This window comes from Lichenostomus cassidix, chromosome 17 (genome assembly GCF_008360975.1).
Source record: "Lichenostomus cassidix isolate B80296 chromosome 17, HeHo_3.0, whole genome shotgun sequence".
Taxonomy (NCBI): domain Eukaryota; kingdom Metazoa; phylum Chordata; class Aves; order Passeriformes; family Meliphagidae; genus Lichenostomus; species Lichenostomus cassidix.
The window spans coordinates 9,135,027-9,152,996 of NC_139497.1; the positions used below are offsets into that span (position 1 = coordinate 9,135,027).

General features: G+C 49.3%; 1 protein-coding gene and 1 long non-coding RNA gene across 6 annotated transcripts in view; one reads left to right on the top strand and one right to left on the bottom strand.

The window, feature by feature from the left end:
* The first annotated feature begins 7 nt into the window (after positions 1-7).
* On the top strand, positions 8-1,768 carry LOC146429997 (uncharacterized). The gene is made up of 4 exons (XR_014855406.1): positions 8-158; positions 761-867; positions 1,418-1,500; positions 1,639-1,768. It is a non-coding gene; the product is annotated as an uncharacterized LOC146429997 (long non-coding RNA).
* Positions 1,769-2,698: 930 nt separating this feature from the next.
* LOC146429998 (discoidin domain-containing receptor 2-like) overlaps positions 2,699-17,970 on the bottom strand; it is a 57,206-nt gene continuing 41,934 nt past the window's right edge. For 4 of the 5 annotated variants that reach the window (XM_085076411.1, XM_085076414.1, XM_085076410.1 and 1 more), the window contains exons 9-17: positions 17,537-17,629; positions 16,884-17,041; positions 16,439-16,634; positions 15,051-15,295; positions 12,542-12,663; positions 11,996-12,193; positions 8,305-8,539; positions 6,105-6,254; positions 2,699-4,984 (exon numbers count right to left, since the gene is read on the bottom strand). In XM_085076411.1, the coding sequence (XP_084932537.1) occupies positions 4,844-4,984; positions 6,105-6,254; positions 8,305-8,539; positions 11,996-12,193; positions 12,542-12,663; positions 15,051-15,295; positions 16,439-16,634; positions 16,884-17,041; positions 17,537-17,629 (1,538 nt within the window). In that variant the 3' untranslated portion in view covers positions 2,699-4,843. Of the gene's footprint in view, positions 4,985-5,324; positions 5,363-6,104; positions 6,255-8,304; positions 8,540-11,995; positions 12,194-12,541; positions 12,664-15,050; positions 15,296-16,438; positions 16,635-16,883; positions 17,042-17,536; positions 17,630-17,970 lie in introns of all 5 variants that reach the window. The other variant, XM_085076415.1, reaches the window with a different exon arrangement.

The following is a 17,970-nucleotide window of genomic DNA, read 5'->3' on the forward strand; positions in this document are numbered from 1 at the left end:
GACAGATTCCATCTGCTGCACAAAACTCCTCAGGCTCTCCTGCACACAGCTCTCTGTTCCCCCACCTGGAAGTTTTGGATGAGCACAGGAATTTTACAGCTTTTGTCAGGCTTCCTGAGGGCTCCCAGCCCTGGAGACAGCAGTGCCAGATGTTCCCTGTGAGTGGCCCCAGCACAAAGATGTGTCCATGGTTCATGCCCAGCACCAGGACTCTGCAGAGCCTGGCTGTGCCTGCCTGGTCAGGCCAGCACTGCCCACACCCCCAGGCCACTGCTCCTGCTTCCACCAGGGAAAGCTCGAGGCTCAGGGATTCCCTGGGCTGCAGTGGAAAGCTCAACCCACCCTCCCCTCCCTGCTCCTTGCTGCCCTCCCAGCCTGGCTGCTTGAGGATGGGATGATCCTTCCCTGCCTTGATCCCTGCAGGATAAAGGTTGTTCCTATTCCCAACATCACATGGCCACAGAGGAGCTGGGTTTGTCCCTGTTCAAGGACAGGAGATCCTCTTTACTGAACAGCCCAGTAATGGTCTGGGTTGGAAGGAACCATAAAAAATGGAACCTTGTTCCATTCCTGCCATATCCCAGGCTGCTCCAAACCCCATCCAGCCTGGCCTTGGACACTTGCTGGGATCCAGGGGCAGCCACAGCTTCTCTGGGAATCTCTGCCAGGGCCTCACAGATCTTACTGAGTATTCTTCAGCCTTAAAAAGTAACTTCTGAAATTGAAAATTAACTTCTTTCTCCCTAAATTTCCCTTCCAGGTGGCTGGAATTGCAATTGGAGCTGCAGCCGCACTGCTACTTGAAGCAGTTGCTCTGTTTGTCATGTATGGAATAATGAGGCTGTCGAATTATCAAGTACTTACTATGTAAGTTTTAAAACCAGTTTTTCCATCAGTCTTGAGTCTTTTTGTAATTTTCTGTGGTAGCTGTTTGCTGTGAAGGTGTAGTTCTAGTAGGACAACAGCTTTGAAGGGTGAAGAACTTGTGTTGATTCACTCACCCAGGTCTGAACCCAGAGCTGTCCATGCAGGACACTGAAGGGTTTTATTTCTTTGGTATCAGCAATATCAGCCTCAGTATCAGTTGTAAATCATGCAGGTTATTAAAGCTCCATTGTGATTTCACTGTCACAGTAATGAGAAAAGATTGAATTTGAGGTTTCCTTCAGGAGATTAGAACTACCCAACCCTTGTGTCTGTTCAGAGAGCCCTTTACCTCCTCTGGGGCTGAGGGAGAACCTCAAGCCAGCCCTGCCTTGCTCTGCCTTGGCCAGAGCTGGCATTGAGGGATCCCACGGTGGTTTAAATTCCAAACTCTGCCCACAGCAGCTGTTCTGGGGCAGCAAAGTTGCCCAGCTGTGCCCAGGTGTTTTCCCAGCTGCTGCAGGTGGTTTCTGATGTGATGCTTCTGTTTCAGAACAACTTCAGCCACACATGCCTCGCTACAGATTTTCCAAGAGCAACAAAGTGATGTTCGAGGGGCAGAAGATCATTAGGAAGGTAAGTGCACCTGGCACAGGGGGAGGGAAATATTAAAATCCAGTTTGGGAGGTGTAAAGTTTGCAATACTTGACTTGCTGAGCCTGGCTCAGGGCCTTCAACTCGGAAAATTTCACTGGCATTTTGTGGATATTTCAGAACTCCTGGAATACTGAATTGCTGATGGAGCAGCAGTAACTTCTTACTGAGAAGAAAAGTAAAGGCCAAATCTTTCCTCTGTCAAGGATATTTGCAGCCAAGGAAGCAAATAAATCAATGGATATCTAACTTCTGTATAGAAGTGATTAAATATCTCAGAATCCCAGGCTGGTTTGGGTTGGAAGGGACCTTCAAGATCTCATTCCACAGGACCAGGTTGCTCCAAGCCCTTTCCAACCTGCCCTTGGACACTTCCAGGGATGGGGGATCCACAGATTCTCTGGGGCACCTCTGAATATTTGAGAGTTATCCTCACCTGTAAAAGTGCCTGATTTCCCTCAAACTTATATTTGAGAAGATTAAAATGCTGCTTTGACTCTTGCCCTTGGCGCCTAAAGTGAGAGATCTGGTATTTTCACCCTTCATAAAATGCATTTGAGTTTGCCCAAATACCTAAGCTCTAATCAAGGGCAGCAAGCAGGGTGGGCAGGTGGCATCCTGCCAGGGCTACAATGGCTCAGCTCAGAGGTGCCCAGTGAAAGACCAAGAGGGAACAGATACAAGATAAAAGGGAAAGGCCCAACAGGGATTAGGAAAAAGTTCTCCTTCATGGGCACAGAACAGCCCTGGGACAGGGACAGGGTGGGGGTGGCATGTCCAACCTTAGAGATTTTCAAGGCCCAGATGGGCAAAGTCCAGAGCACCCCAAGGGAATTTTGGAATTATTTCAGCTCTTAGTGGACAGCTTTTTAAGGATGAGCAAAGGCTCATCCCAGCCTACAGCATCTGATTTTAACTCTGAGATGAAAAAGGTTCTTATTGAAATGCAGCACCAACCACCAACCCAGGCTCATGCAGGTCCCACCAGCCCCAGGGGATTTGGGTCAGCACCTTTCCAGCATTTCCAGAAACTCCCTTCAAAACTCCCTTCTTTTAATGGTCAGTGGCTTCTCCCTCCAAACCCAGGTCACACACTGCCTGAAGAGCTACTGAACCAAACAAACACCAAAATGTCAGTTCTCAAGGCAGACACCTAGGTGAGAAAAAGGAGAAATTCACATTTGCCAAGGTTATCATTAGAATTTATTGATATGAGACAAACTTTGTATGTCACCATGTCAATGGAGGAACAGCACATCTGGATGTGACAGAAGCACAGAGCACGTCTGGGGACACTCCACACTCTGGGAGCTCCCAGAGCACAGACCACACACAGGCTGGGTGTTACTGGGGACATTTTCTGGGGCAGCAATGCTCCAGAAATACCATGGCTGAGTGGTTTGCCAGGAGAGAGCACCCAGCAGGCTGCAGCAGGGAGCTGCTGGCTCTGACTCCCACAGGGAATGGCAGCTCACTCAGGCCCCTCCAGACACAGGGGGGAAAAAACCCAACCTATTTAGGGGTGAAATGCACCTGAGCCCAGGGATCCCTGCAGGGAAATGAGAGGACTTGGGCCCTCCAGCTCCTCAGCCACAAAGGGGCTCAGAGGAGCAGCTGGGTGAGGTCACATCCCCAGCAGGACAGCCCAGGCACGGCTAGGAACCTTCCCAAGGAGCAGACACAGCCATGCCACGCTCCATCCTGGCATCTGCCCATCCAGAGCAGGGTTTTTCTTTTAGCACAGTTATCCCTGTGTTGCAACCACTCAGACATTCCCCTCTCAGCAGTGCCCTCTCGCAGCACAGCCAGCCAGTCATCTATGCCTGCAGCTAAAATGAAAATTATCTTTATAATCTTTACTGGAAATACGTTTTATGCTGGATTCTACTTTAAAAAAAAAGGCAAGTGCTGAGCTTTCATCTTCTCCCAGCTTATGAAATATTTGGTTTGGTCCTAAGTATCTTGCTAAATGATTAAAGAGGGAATAGCAGAGTATTCCCCAGGCACCTGGTAAATCCACAATGGATTTATTGTAGAAACACACTGAATTCTCTAACTCACTCCAGAGAATGAGCTGTTTGTGACACAACACACAAAAAGCAACCCCAAGTTCAATGAGTAACTGGCCCCGCACTGAGATAAAGGCCAGGCCACACCAGGGGAGGTGCCAGCCCAGCTCTGGGGCCACGTGTGACACCACAGTGACAGAGCCTGGGCTGAGCTGCTCCTGCCTGGCGATGGCACAAACCTGCTGCACACCTGGAGAGGAACCTCTGGCTCCAGACACACACATGTGACTTGTGTGCTCCTCTTGTCCCTCTCGTGGGAGCTGTGACAAGTGACAAAGAGGGTTCTGCTCTCGGCCATCTGGTTTCACCAAATCTAAGTTCCCTCTCACACATAACAGCATTGATTTAGAGAGCTCATATTGATGGGTAATTATACAGGATTAATTGCACATCAGTCCATTGTGGCTACAAGTTCATTAGGTTAATAAATCTACATAGTGACAGTAGTACAGTATCGGCTACTTCTCAATACAAACTCCCTACCCTAACCTTAATTTGTAGGTCAGAGGAAGACCTTCTAACACAGTGACCTCCCAATGACCTTTAACATTCATTTTCAAAATAATTTGTTCTAGAAAACAAAAAACAAAAAAATCCAGTGTGGGGAAAACGCACATATATAACCAAAGCAGTGCTTAACAACCACAGGAAAACAGAACATCATCTTGGACTCTTGTTTCAGCATCTTCTGTGGACCCTGGCAGTGTCACTCCCAAAGGGTTCCTAAATGCTCCGTCAGTTCCCAAGTCCACTAAACCATTTCCCAGCTCCAGTTTCTGGCCTCTCGCCATTGTCTGTAGCAAGAGCACACAGAAACACTTGCTAATGTGCACAAGACTTCCATCTGATTTCATGGAACAGCTCTAGAAGGCTGCAGTCTTTCCTTCCAGAAAGCTGTTCTCGAGTGGCAAAGTTCTCGGTTCTCTCACCGACCGGCGCCTTCTCTTCCAGCCAGGAGAGAGCTCCAAGTCCCTCCAAGTTTGACTCATTCCTTTTGCCCAAAGGTATATGGGTATCCAATAAAACCCCTCTCACAGTATTCCCAGGAAATGATTCAGAAGAGGAGATGATTTTTCAACCAAATGAGATCCTCTGGTCCTGTGTGTCAGACCATGGCCAAGAGAAGGAGCAGCTGCCATGGACATCCCAACTGAAATAGGGCCCAGTCAGGGAGGGGAGCGAGGTGGCCTGACTGTGAGGGACAGGCAGAGACCCCAAAGTCACTCTGTTCTCAACAGTTTGCCTCTTTCCTGGAGTCAAATGTTTGATTCCATTTGTTCTAGCAGGAACTGGTGGATCATGTCAAAAGTGGGACGATCTTTTATATCCCTGCTCCAGCATTTCAGCATCAGGTCAAACACAGGGTTAGGGCACAGAGGAGTCTGGGAGAGATAGATCTGAAAGGAAGAGAGTCACAGTATTTCAGTGGGATGTTCACAAAAGAACTGAACCTTCACTAAAGTAACACCAAAAGACAGTTTCATTCCAGCTTTACAAGACACAGCCACCATGCAGTGTTTGGAATCCATCCAGCCCCAGGCTGGCAGTGGAATCTGGACAGAGCCTCTCAAACAGCACCACGGACACTTTGCCAACTTGTCTGATGAGCTGGTCACAAAACAGGCCTTTGTCCCCCAGAAAACGTGGATGTTTCCAAGGGATTTGTCTTCCAAGAGACAGCAAAACACAAACCAAAACCGTATTTACCACAATAAAATCCAAGTACTTCCAACTCACCATAGACAACCCATGAAGCTTTCTAAGCATCGTGACAGCTTGTTAGCAGAGACAGAAAAAACACCTTTTAGAGCTTATCTACAGCACAGCTTGGCAGAATGATTTTATTTCTCCCTCTCATTTTTTAGGCTCTTGGTTAAATCATCAGTATTTGGGAGATGGTGAGTAAACCCCCCACCACTTTGTATTTCTGTTAATTCTCTGGAGCTAAGGGTGAATTTTGGGGAGAACTGTTCTGAATAGCACTCCACAGCTTTGGGTGCTGAGGAGATGGAGTGTCCTGCACCATCATTGGTATCTATTCAGGGCAGTAGCAGTGGGGATAAAATGATACAAAAAAGACCTTCAGCAGCTGGAGATGGCCAAAGGCTTCTTGGCTTATGTGGAGATACTACAGGGAGAATCTAATCTCTGGGAATGAACAACTCCTTCCCACCTCAGTAAGTGCTTCCTCATCTTTCAGAGGCAATGCTGGTGGGAGAGTGCTGACAGAGGAAGGGAGCAAGAGGATTGTGTGGGAGATCCTGGAAAAGCTAAAGACAGGACAGAGTGAAATGGTTTAGAATACAAAAAAAAGCACTGGACAGGGCCAAAGGATTCTTCCAGTGGGACTCCAAGGGAGGAAAACTGGTGCAGTGAGCCCAGAAAAAGGGGAGGAGAGGCAGAGCACAGGTGAGAAGCTGAGCAGAAGCAGACAGTGCTGCAGATGAGGTGAGGGCAGCAGGGAACATCCCCGTGGGTGGGCCTGGCTGAGGGAGGAGGAGCCCCTGAGTTGCTTACCTGCCTGCCCTGGCTGCGGAAGAACTCGCCCGTGTTCTCGATGACCTGCTCGTCCGTCAGCAAGCTGTAGGGCTGCTCCTTGCACAGCACAAACATCTCCCACAGCGTCACCCCAAACGCCCACACGTCACTGGCTGTGGTGAACTTGCCCTGTGGACAGAGAGGATCTGCTCAGCCCAGGTGTTCATTCAGCAAAACCCTTTGGCTCTGCAGCCTCTGCAGCTGAACATGAGGAAAATGCTCCCAAAAGAGCCAGCAGAGCAGGGGAAAATGCTCCCAGGGTGACAGGGCTGTTTGGGGCAGGAGTAGCACATGAGGGTCCCACAGTTTTCACAGGGTCAAACCCTTTTAACAGGGAGCAGGTCCCAGAGAAGGCAAGAGACTTCTGTCCTCCCTGAGAAAGTCTGTTTGCAGCAGAATAAAATGAACTGAGGGAGGGGGAACAGTCACTGCCTACCTCCACCCAAAAGAGCAGAGCTCACAGAAAAGCCTTTGAAGGGGAAGCAATGCCCTCGGGGTGAAAGCAGAGCCTGAGAACTCAGACTCTTAGAGAAAGGCCCAAGACAATTTTGATTTTTGCACATGTGAGAAGCCAGTGACAATCTTCTTGCTGTCCCTGTTTTCTGTCTTCAAAAAATGTGCCCAAACTGGCTGTGTTTGGAACAATGTGTTTCTGGAGAAGTAAAAAGAAGATTGCTCAGAAAATAACACAAAACACTTGAGGGGCTGGAGGGCCTGTTTGGGCAGAAAACAGCCAAGCTCCATATTACCCAGGCTTATCTGGCAAGCCTTGCAGTCTGTGTGGTTCACACAAGGAAGATGGGAGTGATTTATGGTTTAGATGCAGTTGTAACCAGGAAAAGAGGGTGAATTTAGGACAGCCTGGGCCTGGCAGCCTTTATAGCAGAGGTAAATACAATTTTTTGGGGTACTTGGAGAGCATGTCAGAAGAAAGTAACTCGCCACCTACCCCAAGAAAGAGATATTTGGCTAAATATCCTCCACACTGGATGTGTTTGGGGTGTGGAAGAATCTCCTGAGGGGAGACAGCAAGATCCTTAAATGTGGGAAAAAAACCCACAGCCTCAAACCAGACCTGGCACTTGAAACTCATGAAGTCTTGTCTCTGCTCCTCTCAGCTCCCCAGCTGGGGAAATAAGCAGAGAAAAGCAACTTCTTTACAATTCCAGTAGGAATGTCAGGCACAGAACAGAAATCAGGCCCCAGATGAAGCCTGAGGGATGTGATGCCATCCAGAGGGACTTGGGACAACTCAGGAAGTGGCCCATGGGATCTCATGAGGTTTAACCAGACCAAGTGCTGGAGCTGCCCCTGGGTCAGGGCAATCCCTGGGATCAATCCAGGCTGGGATGAGCAGCTGGAGCAGCCCTGGCAGAAGGAGCTGGGGGTGCTGGGGGTGAGAGCTGGAGCTGCCCAGCCCTGAGCCCCCTGAAGCTGGGCTGAGCCCCAGCCTGGGCAGCAGGGCAGGGGGGATTCTGCCCCTCTGCCCCCTCAGGTGAGACCCCAGAGACCTGCAGAGCTGCCCCAGCCCTGGGGAACAGCACAGCAAGGAGCTGGAGCTGCTGGAGAGAGTCCAGAGGAGCTCCAGGATGAGCAGAGGATGGAGCAGCTCTGCGGGGGAGTTGTTCAGCCTGGAGAGGCTTTTGGGTGACTGAATTGTGGCCTTGCAGTGCCTGAAGGGCCAGACAAGAAACATGGAGAGAGAAAAAATTTACAAGGAATGGAGTGATAGGACAAGGGGGAATGGCTTCCAACTGCCAGAGGGCAGGGTTAGATGGGATATTGGGAAGGAATTGTTCCCTGTGAGGGTGGTCAGGCCCTGGCACAGGGTGCCCAGAGAAGCTGTGGCTGCCCCTGGATCCCTGGAAGTGTCCAAGGCCAGGTTGGACAGAGCTTGGAGCAGCCTGGGATAGTGGAAGGTGTCCCTGCCCATGGCAGGGGGTGGCAGTGGATGAATTTCAGGGTCCCTTCCATCCCAAACCATTCCATGACATGCTGTATTTTCACTCTCCTTTCCCAGGATGTGAGTTGTGTCCAACACAACCCAGGGGATTTCTCACGTGGGACCATCTGCAGCACAGACATTGCTGCTGCAAGGGGTGGCACACAGATGTCACTGTTTCAGGGGCACAGTGAAAATCAGAGGAAGGAAGAAAGCAAGGTTTTGTGCAGTCCCTACCAGGAGGATGCTTTCCCAGGCCATCCAACGAATGGGCAGCACTGCTCTCCCCTGGATCCTGTAGTAATCCCCACTGTAGAGGTTCCTGCTCATGCCAAAGTCTGCAATCTTGATGGTGTAGTTGTTCCCCACCAGGCAGTTCCGAGTTGCCAGATCCCTGTGCACAAAGTTCAGAGATGCCAAGTACTTCATCCCCGAGGCGATCTGGGTGGCCATGTACAGCAGGTTGGTGTAGCTGCAGCAAAGGGAAAACATAACAAAGAAAATTCAGTGGAGTTCCCCCACACTCAAGATTTTATTGTATTTGATGTGTTAGTGACCTGTTGTTGTATTTTCTGCCATAACAGTGGAACCAAACTGTCTCACTCCAGGGCCTGAACAGCCAAGCTCCTGAGCTGACTAAGCAGGAACAGACAGGCTGTCCCTGAAATTCAGGCCTGAGCAATCTGACATCCTTTAGATTTACTTCTTTTTTTCAATATCAAACAATCTCACGATTTTCAAAGAGTTCATGCATCAAAGCACCAACTTTTTGCAGAGAAACATGAAAAATTAAGCTCAGAATCTCATATCTTAAAAACCACTTAGCCTGGTATTTCAAACAGCACCACTATTGAATGCTTATATTAACATAAGTGTGTCACTTCACATTAAAGAGAGTTTACTTGGTTGTAGATATGCTAAACAATACTGAAAATAGAAACAGATATGCATTTTCCATCTGATTTAATTTTAATTCCTCCATTAGCTAAATGAAGGTAGGATTAATAAAGCTGCAGGATACACAGAGTTTGGACCATCAGACTCTCAGCATTCTTCCCACACAATTGCTCTGTGCTGCTCAGCCTGCTTCCCACTGTTGATGGTCAAATGCTTCACACAACCAAGTGCTCATCAGAACACATCTGATAAACTGCTCACAGCTTGTATTTTTCCAACAGAGGTCAGAAAAAAAGGGTCTTTTTCACCAGAATGCAAACAGAATGAGATTATCACAGAATAAATTGGGTTGGAAGGGATATTTCAGATCATCTCATTCCACCTCCTGCCATGGCAGGCACACTTTCCACTGTCCCAGGTTGCTCCAAGCTCTATCCAACCTGGCCTTGGACACTTCCAGGGATCCAGAGGCAGCCACAGCTTCTCTGGGCACCCTGTGCCAGGGCCTCACCACCACCACAAGTTAGATGTTCCTTCCCAAAATCCCATCTGTCCCTGCCCTCTGGCAGTGGGAAGCCATTCCCCCTTGTCCTGTCACTATCTGCCTGTATAAAAAGTCCCTCTTCCTACTGTACCCCTTAAGGTACAGTGAGGCAAAGCTCTGCTATCTGAACAGCACTCCCGTAATGCATCCAAGGATAACAGATGCAATCCATCTCTTCTCATCAGTAGCTGAGCCATCAGCATCACCAGGGCCATTTGGTGGCAGCCCCTCAGTCCAGAAGAGCCCTGGCAGGAGGGTTTGGCCAGCACCTCCCCCCCAGCCCCTCAGCATGGTGACCACCACCACAGCTGGGTGACAACTGGCCCAGTCCTACAGTCAGCTCCATGTCCCTTCTGATCAGGGTGGGCCTGTTATGCCCCAGAGCAGGAACTCAGCCTCCCACCTGTACCCTGTCACCTGGCTGGTGGCACAGGAACAGGCACAGCCTCCAAGATCTCAGGGTCTCCCTTGCCCTGCCCAGCTGTGCTCCCCTCCCTGCCTCAGACAGCTCTTCCCATCTGAGTGGTCCCACCTTCCTGTCCCACCTGAACCCTTGAGGATCCCATCAGCAGCTTCCTCTTTGCTCCTGCTCCCCTGCTCAGGCAGCTCCAAAGGCTCCACAGCAGCAGGTCCATGAGCAGAGGGACAGGATGGGACTGGATAGGACAGACTCCTCAGGGAAGCACCCCAAAGGCAGAGGAGCAGAGATGTCTTTGGAAGAGCAGTGAAGCTGGTGGAGAAGCAGCTGGGGGGGCTCAGCCTGGAGAAAAGGAGGCTCAGGGGGACCTTTGGCTCTGCACAACTCCTGACAGGAGGGGACAGCCAGGTGGGGGTCAGGCTGTGCTCCCAGGGAATAGGGACAGAAAAAGAGGAAACTGCCTCAAGTTGTGCCAGGGCAGGTTTAGGTTGGATATTGTGAAAAATTTCTTCCCTAAAAGGGTTGTCAGGCCTTGGCACAGCTGCCCAGGGCAGTGCTGGACTCACCAGTCCTGGAGTGATTTAAAATCCATGTAGATGTGGCACTTTTGGGACAAGCTGACCTTGGCAGTGCTGAGAGAACACCAATGATCTTAGAGGGCTTTTCCAACCTAAATTATTCTGTGAGCAGACAGTCAGAGACAGCAGGGAGATGCATTTCAAATACCAAAGAGCCATAAGGACTTCAGAATGTGTGATCCCTCTGCAGGAAAGAGCTGGTCACCACCTTTGATGCACCAAATCCTGGGTCTGGGAGACAGGTGGGGTGGCTGGACCTTGTCACATCCATCAGAGGCCCACAGGGGCAGGGGCATTCCTGTCACTGCCAGGAAACAACCCCTGCAGCCAGCTATGTGAGCTGCCTTACTGTGACACTCTATCTGCCTGGGGGGGACAAAAGGAGAGGCTGAAGGATCAGTGGAAAGAAGACAATATAAAACTAGAGGTAGAGCCAAGTAATGGAAACCAAAGAAGAACAATGTGAGTGACAGTGCTGAAGTCAGATGAGAAGTGAAGAAGAGATAAAGAAGAAAGAGCATTTTGAAGCTTTGGCCAGGAAAAAAAGTCACAATTCTAAAGGTGAATGAGGTTTCAGATGTGCAGAAAGGGCAGGAGACTGGAGAGAGCTGGAATTTGTTTCCACTCAGATACAAATCCTCTCTCCCCCTACAGCTCCTGGTGTGTCCTGACTGCAGGACACCAGGCTAACACTCCTGGCAGGACCACTGACAGGTCCTGGCAGCAAGGCTGGTGTTGTCTGGCCATGGTAAGACTCAGCCACCTCCTGTCCAGCATGGCAGAGCTGGCTCTGCCTGTCTGCCTTGTGCCTGAACCACAAATCCATGGAATCATCTAGGGAGGGACACACCAAAGGCTCAGCAATGCTGCAGCTTCTGGTCAGTGCAGGGAACTTTATCAGACAGAATATATTAGTCCTAGACAACTCTCCTCTGAAGAAAGGATTGCTGCAATAGCAGAGATGCTTTTATGTCAGATTTAATCCATCCACTGAGGAGGGAGACAAGTACCACTGCTGACAAAAAGTGGTTTTCTTTGCCAAATATTCTCCTCCTGCTGGCTGATGAAATCTCCTTAGTGAAGCTCCACATTCAGCTCCTCTCATGTAGTATTTTTTGGACACCAGAAAACATAGAAACCTTCTTAAAAGCCTAAGAGACATTCTTGATTTTCCTCCCAAAATTCTTGCTGTAATGCAATTGTTTTTCATATTAATGAAATATGAAACAAGCCCACCAACATAAACAGATGGTCATCTCAATGAATATATGTAAGAGGGTCACTGTGACCAGAACTGCTCAGTCAGGGACACTTCAGGGGAACACAGACCTCCAGAGGCCTCAGGAACAACCCCACACACAGCAGGACTGGTGTCCATGTGCCATGGCAATGGCCAGGCTGCAGGAAGCTCACTGCTGGGAAGGCACAGCAGATAAAACTGGCAGCTCTGTATTGTTGATTTATCCCAAAAAGACAGGCAGCTTCTCTTACGTGACACAGGGGATATTGTTTGAGATGGCAAATTTGCTGTAGATCTCCCTCTGGGACAGGAACTGGTTGAGGTCTCCGTTCTCCATGTACTCAGTGATCATGCACAGGGGGTCATCCCGCACACACACGCCCAGCAGCCGGATGATGTTGGGGTTCTTCAGCCGGGACATGATCTTGATCTCCTTCAGGAAATCATTCCTTGCAAAACAGAAAACACCTTTGAATCCCAAAGTGTTCCTTTGTCTAAGGACAGCACAAGTGGTGTGTTCTCAGTTCAGAGCCATTGATGCTTTGCCCACACAAGTGTGAAAGTGGTTCTGAGCTCATGTTCAACACCGATCTCTCTGCCAGCAAACAGGATTAATGCAGCAGTTCAGTTGGACATTCCAGCTTTCCCTATCCCCCACTCCCTGCTGTGTCCTGCTCCTTCCATGACCACATGGAACACACACCACAGACACATGACACTGCCACAGAAATCAACCTGTGCTTAGGGAGTATTTGCTTTCCTCCCCAGCTGGTTAGCATTGCAGGTGCTGCACTTACCTGGCTGTTTTGTTGACATCTGATCTCAGCATTTTCACTGCTACAAGAACTGGCTGGTGAGTGAACTCTGAGGATGAGACTCCCAGGAATTCCAGCAGGCCATCAGCTTCACAGAGGTGCACCTGCAGGGCAGAAAGCAGAGGCACCTGTAAGAGCACAGAGGCAGAAAACCAGAGGAAAACAGCAGAACAGTGACTGGATGGTCACTGCTGGTAGAATGAATAAGTGAATGTCACCAATGAAGGTGACACAGCTGTAATTAGAAACCCCATGGGCTGGCTCTAGATCCTGACAAAATGTGTCCAGGGTGTAGTCCATGACATAGGAGCACACAGATCAAAACCAGATGTGTCCCAACACTCTGGATTTACTGCACTGGAGCAGCAGCCTGGGGTAGTCCAGTTCACCCAGCACATGCTGGAGATGTTCAGCAAGTCCCCTGAGCCTGGATGTGTCTGCTCTGCTCTACACTAAAGCACCTCAGCCAAGTCCAGAACCATCCTGGGGCCTGGCTTGAGGCATTGCTCAAACTTCACTGAGGGGCATCCAGGAAGTGTAGCCAGTTATCCAAAATCCTCTCATTCCAGAGGAAAAAAAAAGGAGAAAAGCATGTGCACATGTGCCCCTGATATGAACACCTCACCTGGGCATATATCCAGAGACAAATAGATAAATACTCTAATGACTACACAACTCCCAATTTCTTCCAGTAAACTGATGATTAAAGACATAAAATTACTGCCAGGGTTATACAAGAAGGGGTGACCAGACACTTGCTTAAGAAGTTACCAGAATGTGCATCCAAATGAAGAACTGAGTGGGGAAAGCAGACAGACCTGAGGGTGTGGATAGGAAACAGGACTGGAAAAGGGGAGCAGACTGGATATGTCAGTCAAAGACTTGCATTAGTGAGGAAAATGTAATGGGAGCATAATGAATTTTGTATGAAGAAAGCAGCAAGAACTTATGTCACAAGCATGGTGAGGAGAAAAATGAGACAGCAGAGAAAACGGGACAAACCTGCAGAATGGGAACAAAGGTACAAAGATGCTGCTGCAGGTCCACAGAGAATGAATCTGCTGTGGTGAAAGTAAAGTCATGAGACCTGGGACAGGGCAGAGCCACAGAACCAAGTACAGGTAATTCTGAGGTGATGTGTCACCAGGGAGGGGACGGTTGGGAGTAAGGAAGACAAAAGACAAAGGAAGAAAGCTCTGAGTGAAGAGCTGAAAGAAGCAATGAACTCTGCTCCTGGGAACACATAGACCCAGAGCAGTGGAGCAGAGCATTTTACTGCTTTGGTAGAGACCAAGGAGGTGAGAAGGAGAGACAGGAAAATGTGGTGCAGCTCATTTGCAAAAGAGCCTGTGATACAAGGAAAGGAACAGGCTGTGAATCCATCCCCAAGGAAAATGGAAATGGAGAGAGATATCTCCCATCAACACAATGGAAGAGTTATTAAAGTTATTAGGAGGACAGGGATGAGAGGAAAAGAGAAACCAGAAACAAAACAATGAGAAAATAATTCTGTGTCTCACTTTTGAAGCACAGAGCAGGATCCAGGCAACAGCAGAAAAGGCTACACTGACAGCCAGGTGAGGAGGCTGAGGATGTCAGCATCTTCCCAGCACACAGAATGAGCCAGAGGGAAGTGAGTGGACAGAGAAGGGGCTGGGGGAGGGAAGGTGGGGTGTCAGAAGGGAGGAACCACAAAAATGGACACATCACAGAGGAGGAGGCAGTGAGTAAAAGGCTGTGCTTGCCAAAACAGACAGGCAGAATGTAAGGCTGTGAGTGAAAAAAGGCTGGGAAGTAAAAAGACAGTGGAAAAGTGAGAGCAGGAGAGGGAAAGACTTGCTCAGGATGGAGCTACAGATGGTGTGAAAATGAAGCAGAGAGAGAAGAAAAGGGGAGGTGAAAACACTGACAGCATGAAAGGAGCTCAAAGTAAAAAGAGAAAGCTTGGCAGATGACAGATGTGTGCATCATTCTGCCTGAGGCTACTGACAAACTGGGGCTTGAGCAAGCAGCAATGCCAGAAAATATGAGGGTGCCACAGTGCTTGGGAAATGTCTGTCTTTGCTTGGGCCAGTGTGCAGAGCACCCCAGAACATCCAAATGTGAATGGGAAAGCTGTTTTTATAGCAAGGGTCAGTGTTAGCTGGACTTTGGGGAGTTTTCAAACCCACATGCCTAAAGGTGGGTGACAGCCATCACATTTGAGATGGCTGTGGAAGACTGGAAAATTTGAATTCCCATCCCCAGGTGGGACTGCAAACAGAAAAAAATTTGCCAAGTTCATCTGTTGAGAAAGACCCCTGTGGTACCAAGCACAGCCTCCCAGCTGCACAGGGCTCTGGGGTTTAGCCTAAGGGACATCAGGCAAACACAAATGGACTAAAACACTGGAATGCAGAACCCTCAGTCCAGCCAAGATGCAGCTCAGGAGGTTCATCTCTGCCAAGCACCTCCTTTGTGCTGTAGGACAAGCAGCAGAGAATGGCTGTACCTCTCCAAACTGTCCTTCCCCCAGCTTCTCCTTGAGGCGCAGCTGCTGCCGGGGGAATTCCCCCACAGAGATGTCCTTCTTGGTGAGGGAGTCCACGGTGAGGGCTGGCACTGCATACATGTTGTTGCCAGTCACCCCCTGCAGGTGCACGATGTCTGTCTCGGCATAGTGGGGAACGTTGTTCTGGAAGCCTTGGTGAGGGGTGGACTTGGTCAGGTCGGGCTCAGCATAGTCCCCACTGCACACTGAGGGGAGCCAAAGACAGGTGAGTCACACACTTGCTCCCTCAGAACCAGTATGTCCCATTTTCCACCCCTCCCAGTCCCACAGAGCTCTGGGAATTCAGCCACCTGCTGCCTTGTACTGAGGGACACCCACACAGGAGACACTGCTTTGTTCTAACCAGGGCTTCAACCAGAACAAGCTATGGAATACCTGTGAGCTGCTAGCAAATTCCTGCTCAACACAGCCTGTTCTAGCCAGTCATGGGAGCTACAGTTCTTGTCCAGACAGGGAAGCAAGTCTGAAGTGATTTTCTGTTTCTGATTCATCCTAAGTACAATCAGTTCCCATTACCTGACACAGGGATGTTGTTTGCAACGTCAAACTTGCTCTGGATTCTCTCCTGCAACAAGAACTGATCGAGGCTTCCATTTCCTATGTCCTCTGGTAGCAAACTCCTCTCCCTCTTACAGCTTATTTGCATAAATATGGGATAATGCTTTAGAATTAACTCCCTGTAAGGTCAATATTACACAGAACATTTGTTCTGCTTTGAATTCACACCCTGGCTCAATCCAATCAGTCTCCCCTGTGTAGAATAATGCTGGATCTTAGCAACTTGTCAGTGTGAGGAATGCAGCATAGCCTTTCCATTCACTGATCAGCACTGCCCTCCCTGAGTACAGAACATTGTTGGAAACATTCCCTTCTGTGTGGGTCCAAAAGCTCCCCGGGGGCTGGAAGCCAGGACAGCATGGACAATTCCCTGCTCTATTTCCTTCTGCTTTTTCTACAGGAATTTCAAAGAGCCCTTGCTGCAGAAGGTGCTAAAGGTCTTCTCCCAGGAGTGCTGCAGGCAGCAACTCCACAAATGATGTGTGATTGCTCTGACTGCCCAAACCAGCTGCTAAAAGATGACCTGGGTAATACATAAACAGTCTTCAAACAAAACAATAAAAGGCCACCACCCTCTAGTGGGGCTGCTGCTCCAGCTGTCACAGCTCCATGCCAAAAAGTGCCACTGCTCCACAATACTGTCTGAGGTCCCTGGGTTACTGCATTGCACAGAAGGTGAAGATGGTAACTCAGACACTGACAAGTGGCACATTTTACAGTCTGACAAATAATAAAGAATAAACGCAGCTTCTGGAGACTGATGATGTTACCTGAATCCTCTGCACTTTGGGAGAGCTCTGGAAGCTTCTGGAGCAGTGTAGCTGGCTGGTGATATTCCAAATCCAGTGGGAAAGCACGTTCATAAGTGGGATTTGACTGGTGGATCTGGGTCTGATTGTTGGCAATGGTGTAGCTGTAGAAGGAGAGGCGAACAGTGGCATCCTCCTCCAGGATCCGACGTGGGGCCTGCAGAGGAGAGAGAAAAAAAATCCCAAAACACTGAGGCAATGCTCAGCTGTTAAGTAATGCCTTGGCTGCAACCACAGCAACTTCCAGTAATATCTTGGATAGGGCTGGCATCCTCCCCTGCTGTGAGAGCAGCTTTAGCTGCTCCATAGAGCTGGGGAAATCCTGTGCTTTTCACATTGTTCTGAGCTCATTAGGGTTAATGATTAGTTCTGAACTTGTGTCTGCAAAATAGCCCCATTGTATTACCTTTTCCAACCTTTTTTGAACATATTGCTTCCAAAGAATGATGATTATAATCATCAGGAGCAGCAGAATAATAGCCACAAGGCAGCCCACGAGGATGGAGGTGTTGGAGTCATCTGCCTTCTCTCCTATCCAGGTGCTGGTTACAGAAGATGTGGTTCCTGCAATCACAGAGGAGGAGAATCTGGAGTTAAAGCACCAGAAGTTTTCTGTGCTGGCCAACTTCCTACAGTCTGGTACAGAAAAGATCATGGGCAGCTCCCTGAGCATTAACATCAGCTGTGTTCACATTTTGCTCTTATCAGAAATGCTCATTTTAGAAGCTTAGAGCTAAGAACTGTGCAGAGAACTTCTGCAATCCAAACCTGTTCTTAGCAGAACAGATCCCTGCAGTGGATCCACCCTAGAGCAGACAGTGCTCAGAGTTTCACTGGCTCCACACAAGCCTCCAGCCCATGCTCAGAGGCACCCCTGGCCAGCTGTGGGGGCAAGGACCAGGCTTAGGGGACTGTCACATGCTGCCCTGCGCATGAGGCACTGACCAGGCCATCCCCAGATCTCCAGAAATGGAGGGAAAGACCACATTAACTGGGATGTTCCTGTGAAATTCCCCAACACCTGAGCCCTTGGCATGGCCAAGAGGCAGAAGTCCTTACCCCAGGTGCCCTCAGTAACGTTGTACTCTGTTTCCAGGAGATCTGTTGTGCTAGTGGCTACCGTGACGAAACTGGGATTCACACTCTCCATGTCTGCAGAAGGAAAGGGAATGTGTCAGCCCAACAAAACCAGCAGTGCCTGCAATCCCAATCACAGCAGGAGGGAGCTGGGGTCCAGGCAGAAGGTCAGGAACAGGAGAGGCTGCTGTCTGCAAGGTAAGCAAGGAGCAGCGTCCAGGGCATTTCTCCCTCAGGAATGTCCTCTCACTACAGCTGATTAGAGACCTTGGAGTAAAAAGCTACAGCCAGATTCTTTCCTGCCACTCCTGGTGGTTTTCTCCAAGACTCTTGTCCTTTTCCCTCCAGAGCCTTTTAAAGCACCTCATGGCATTGACTTCTGCATCATAGTTAAGACTTGAGGAAAAAAAGTCAGC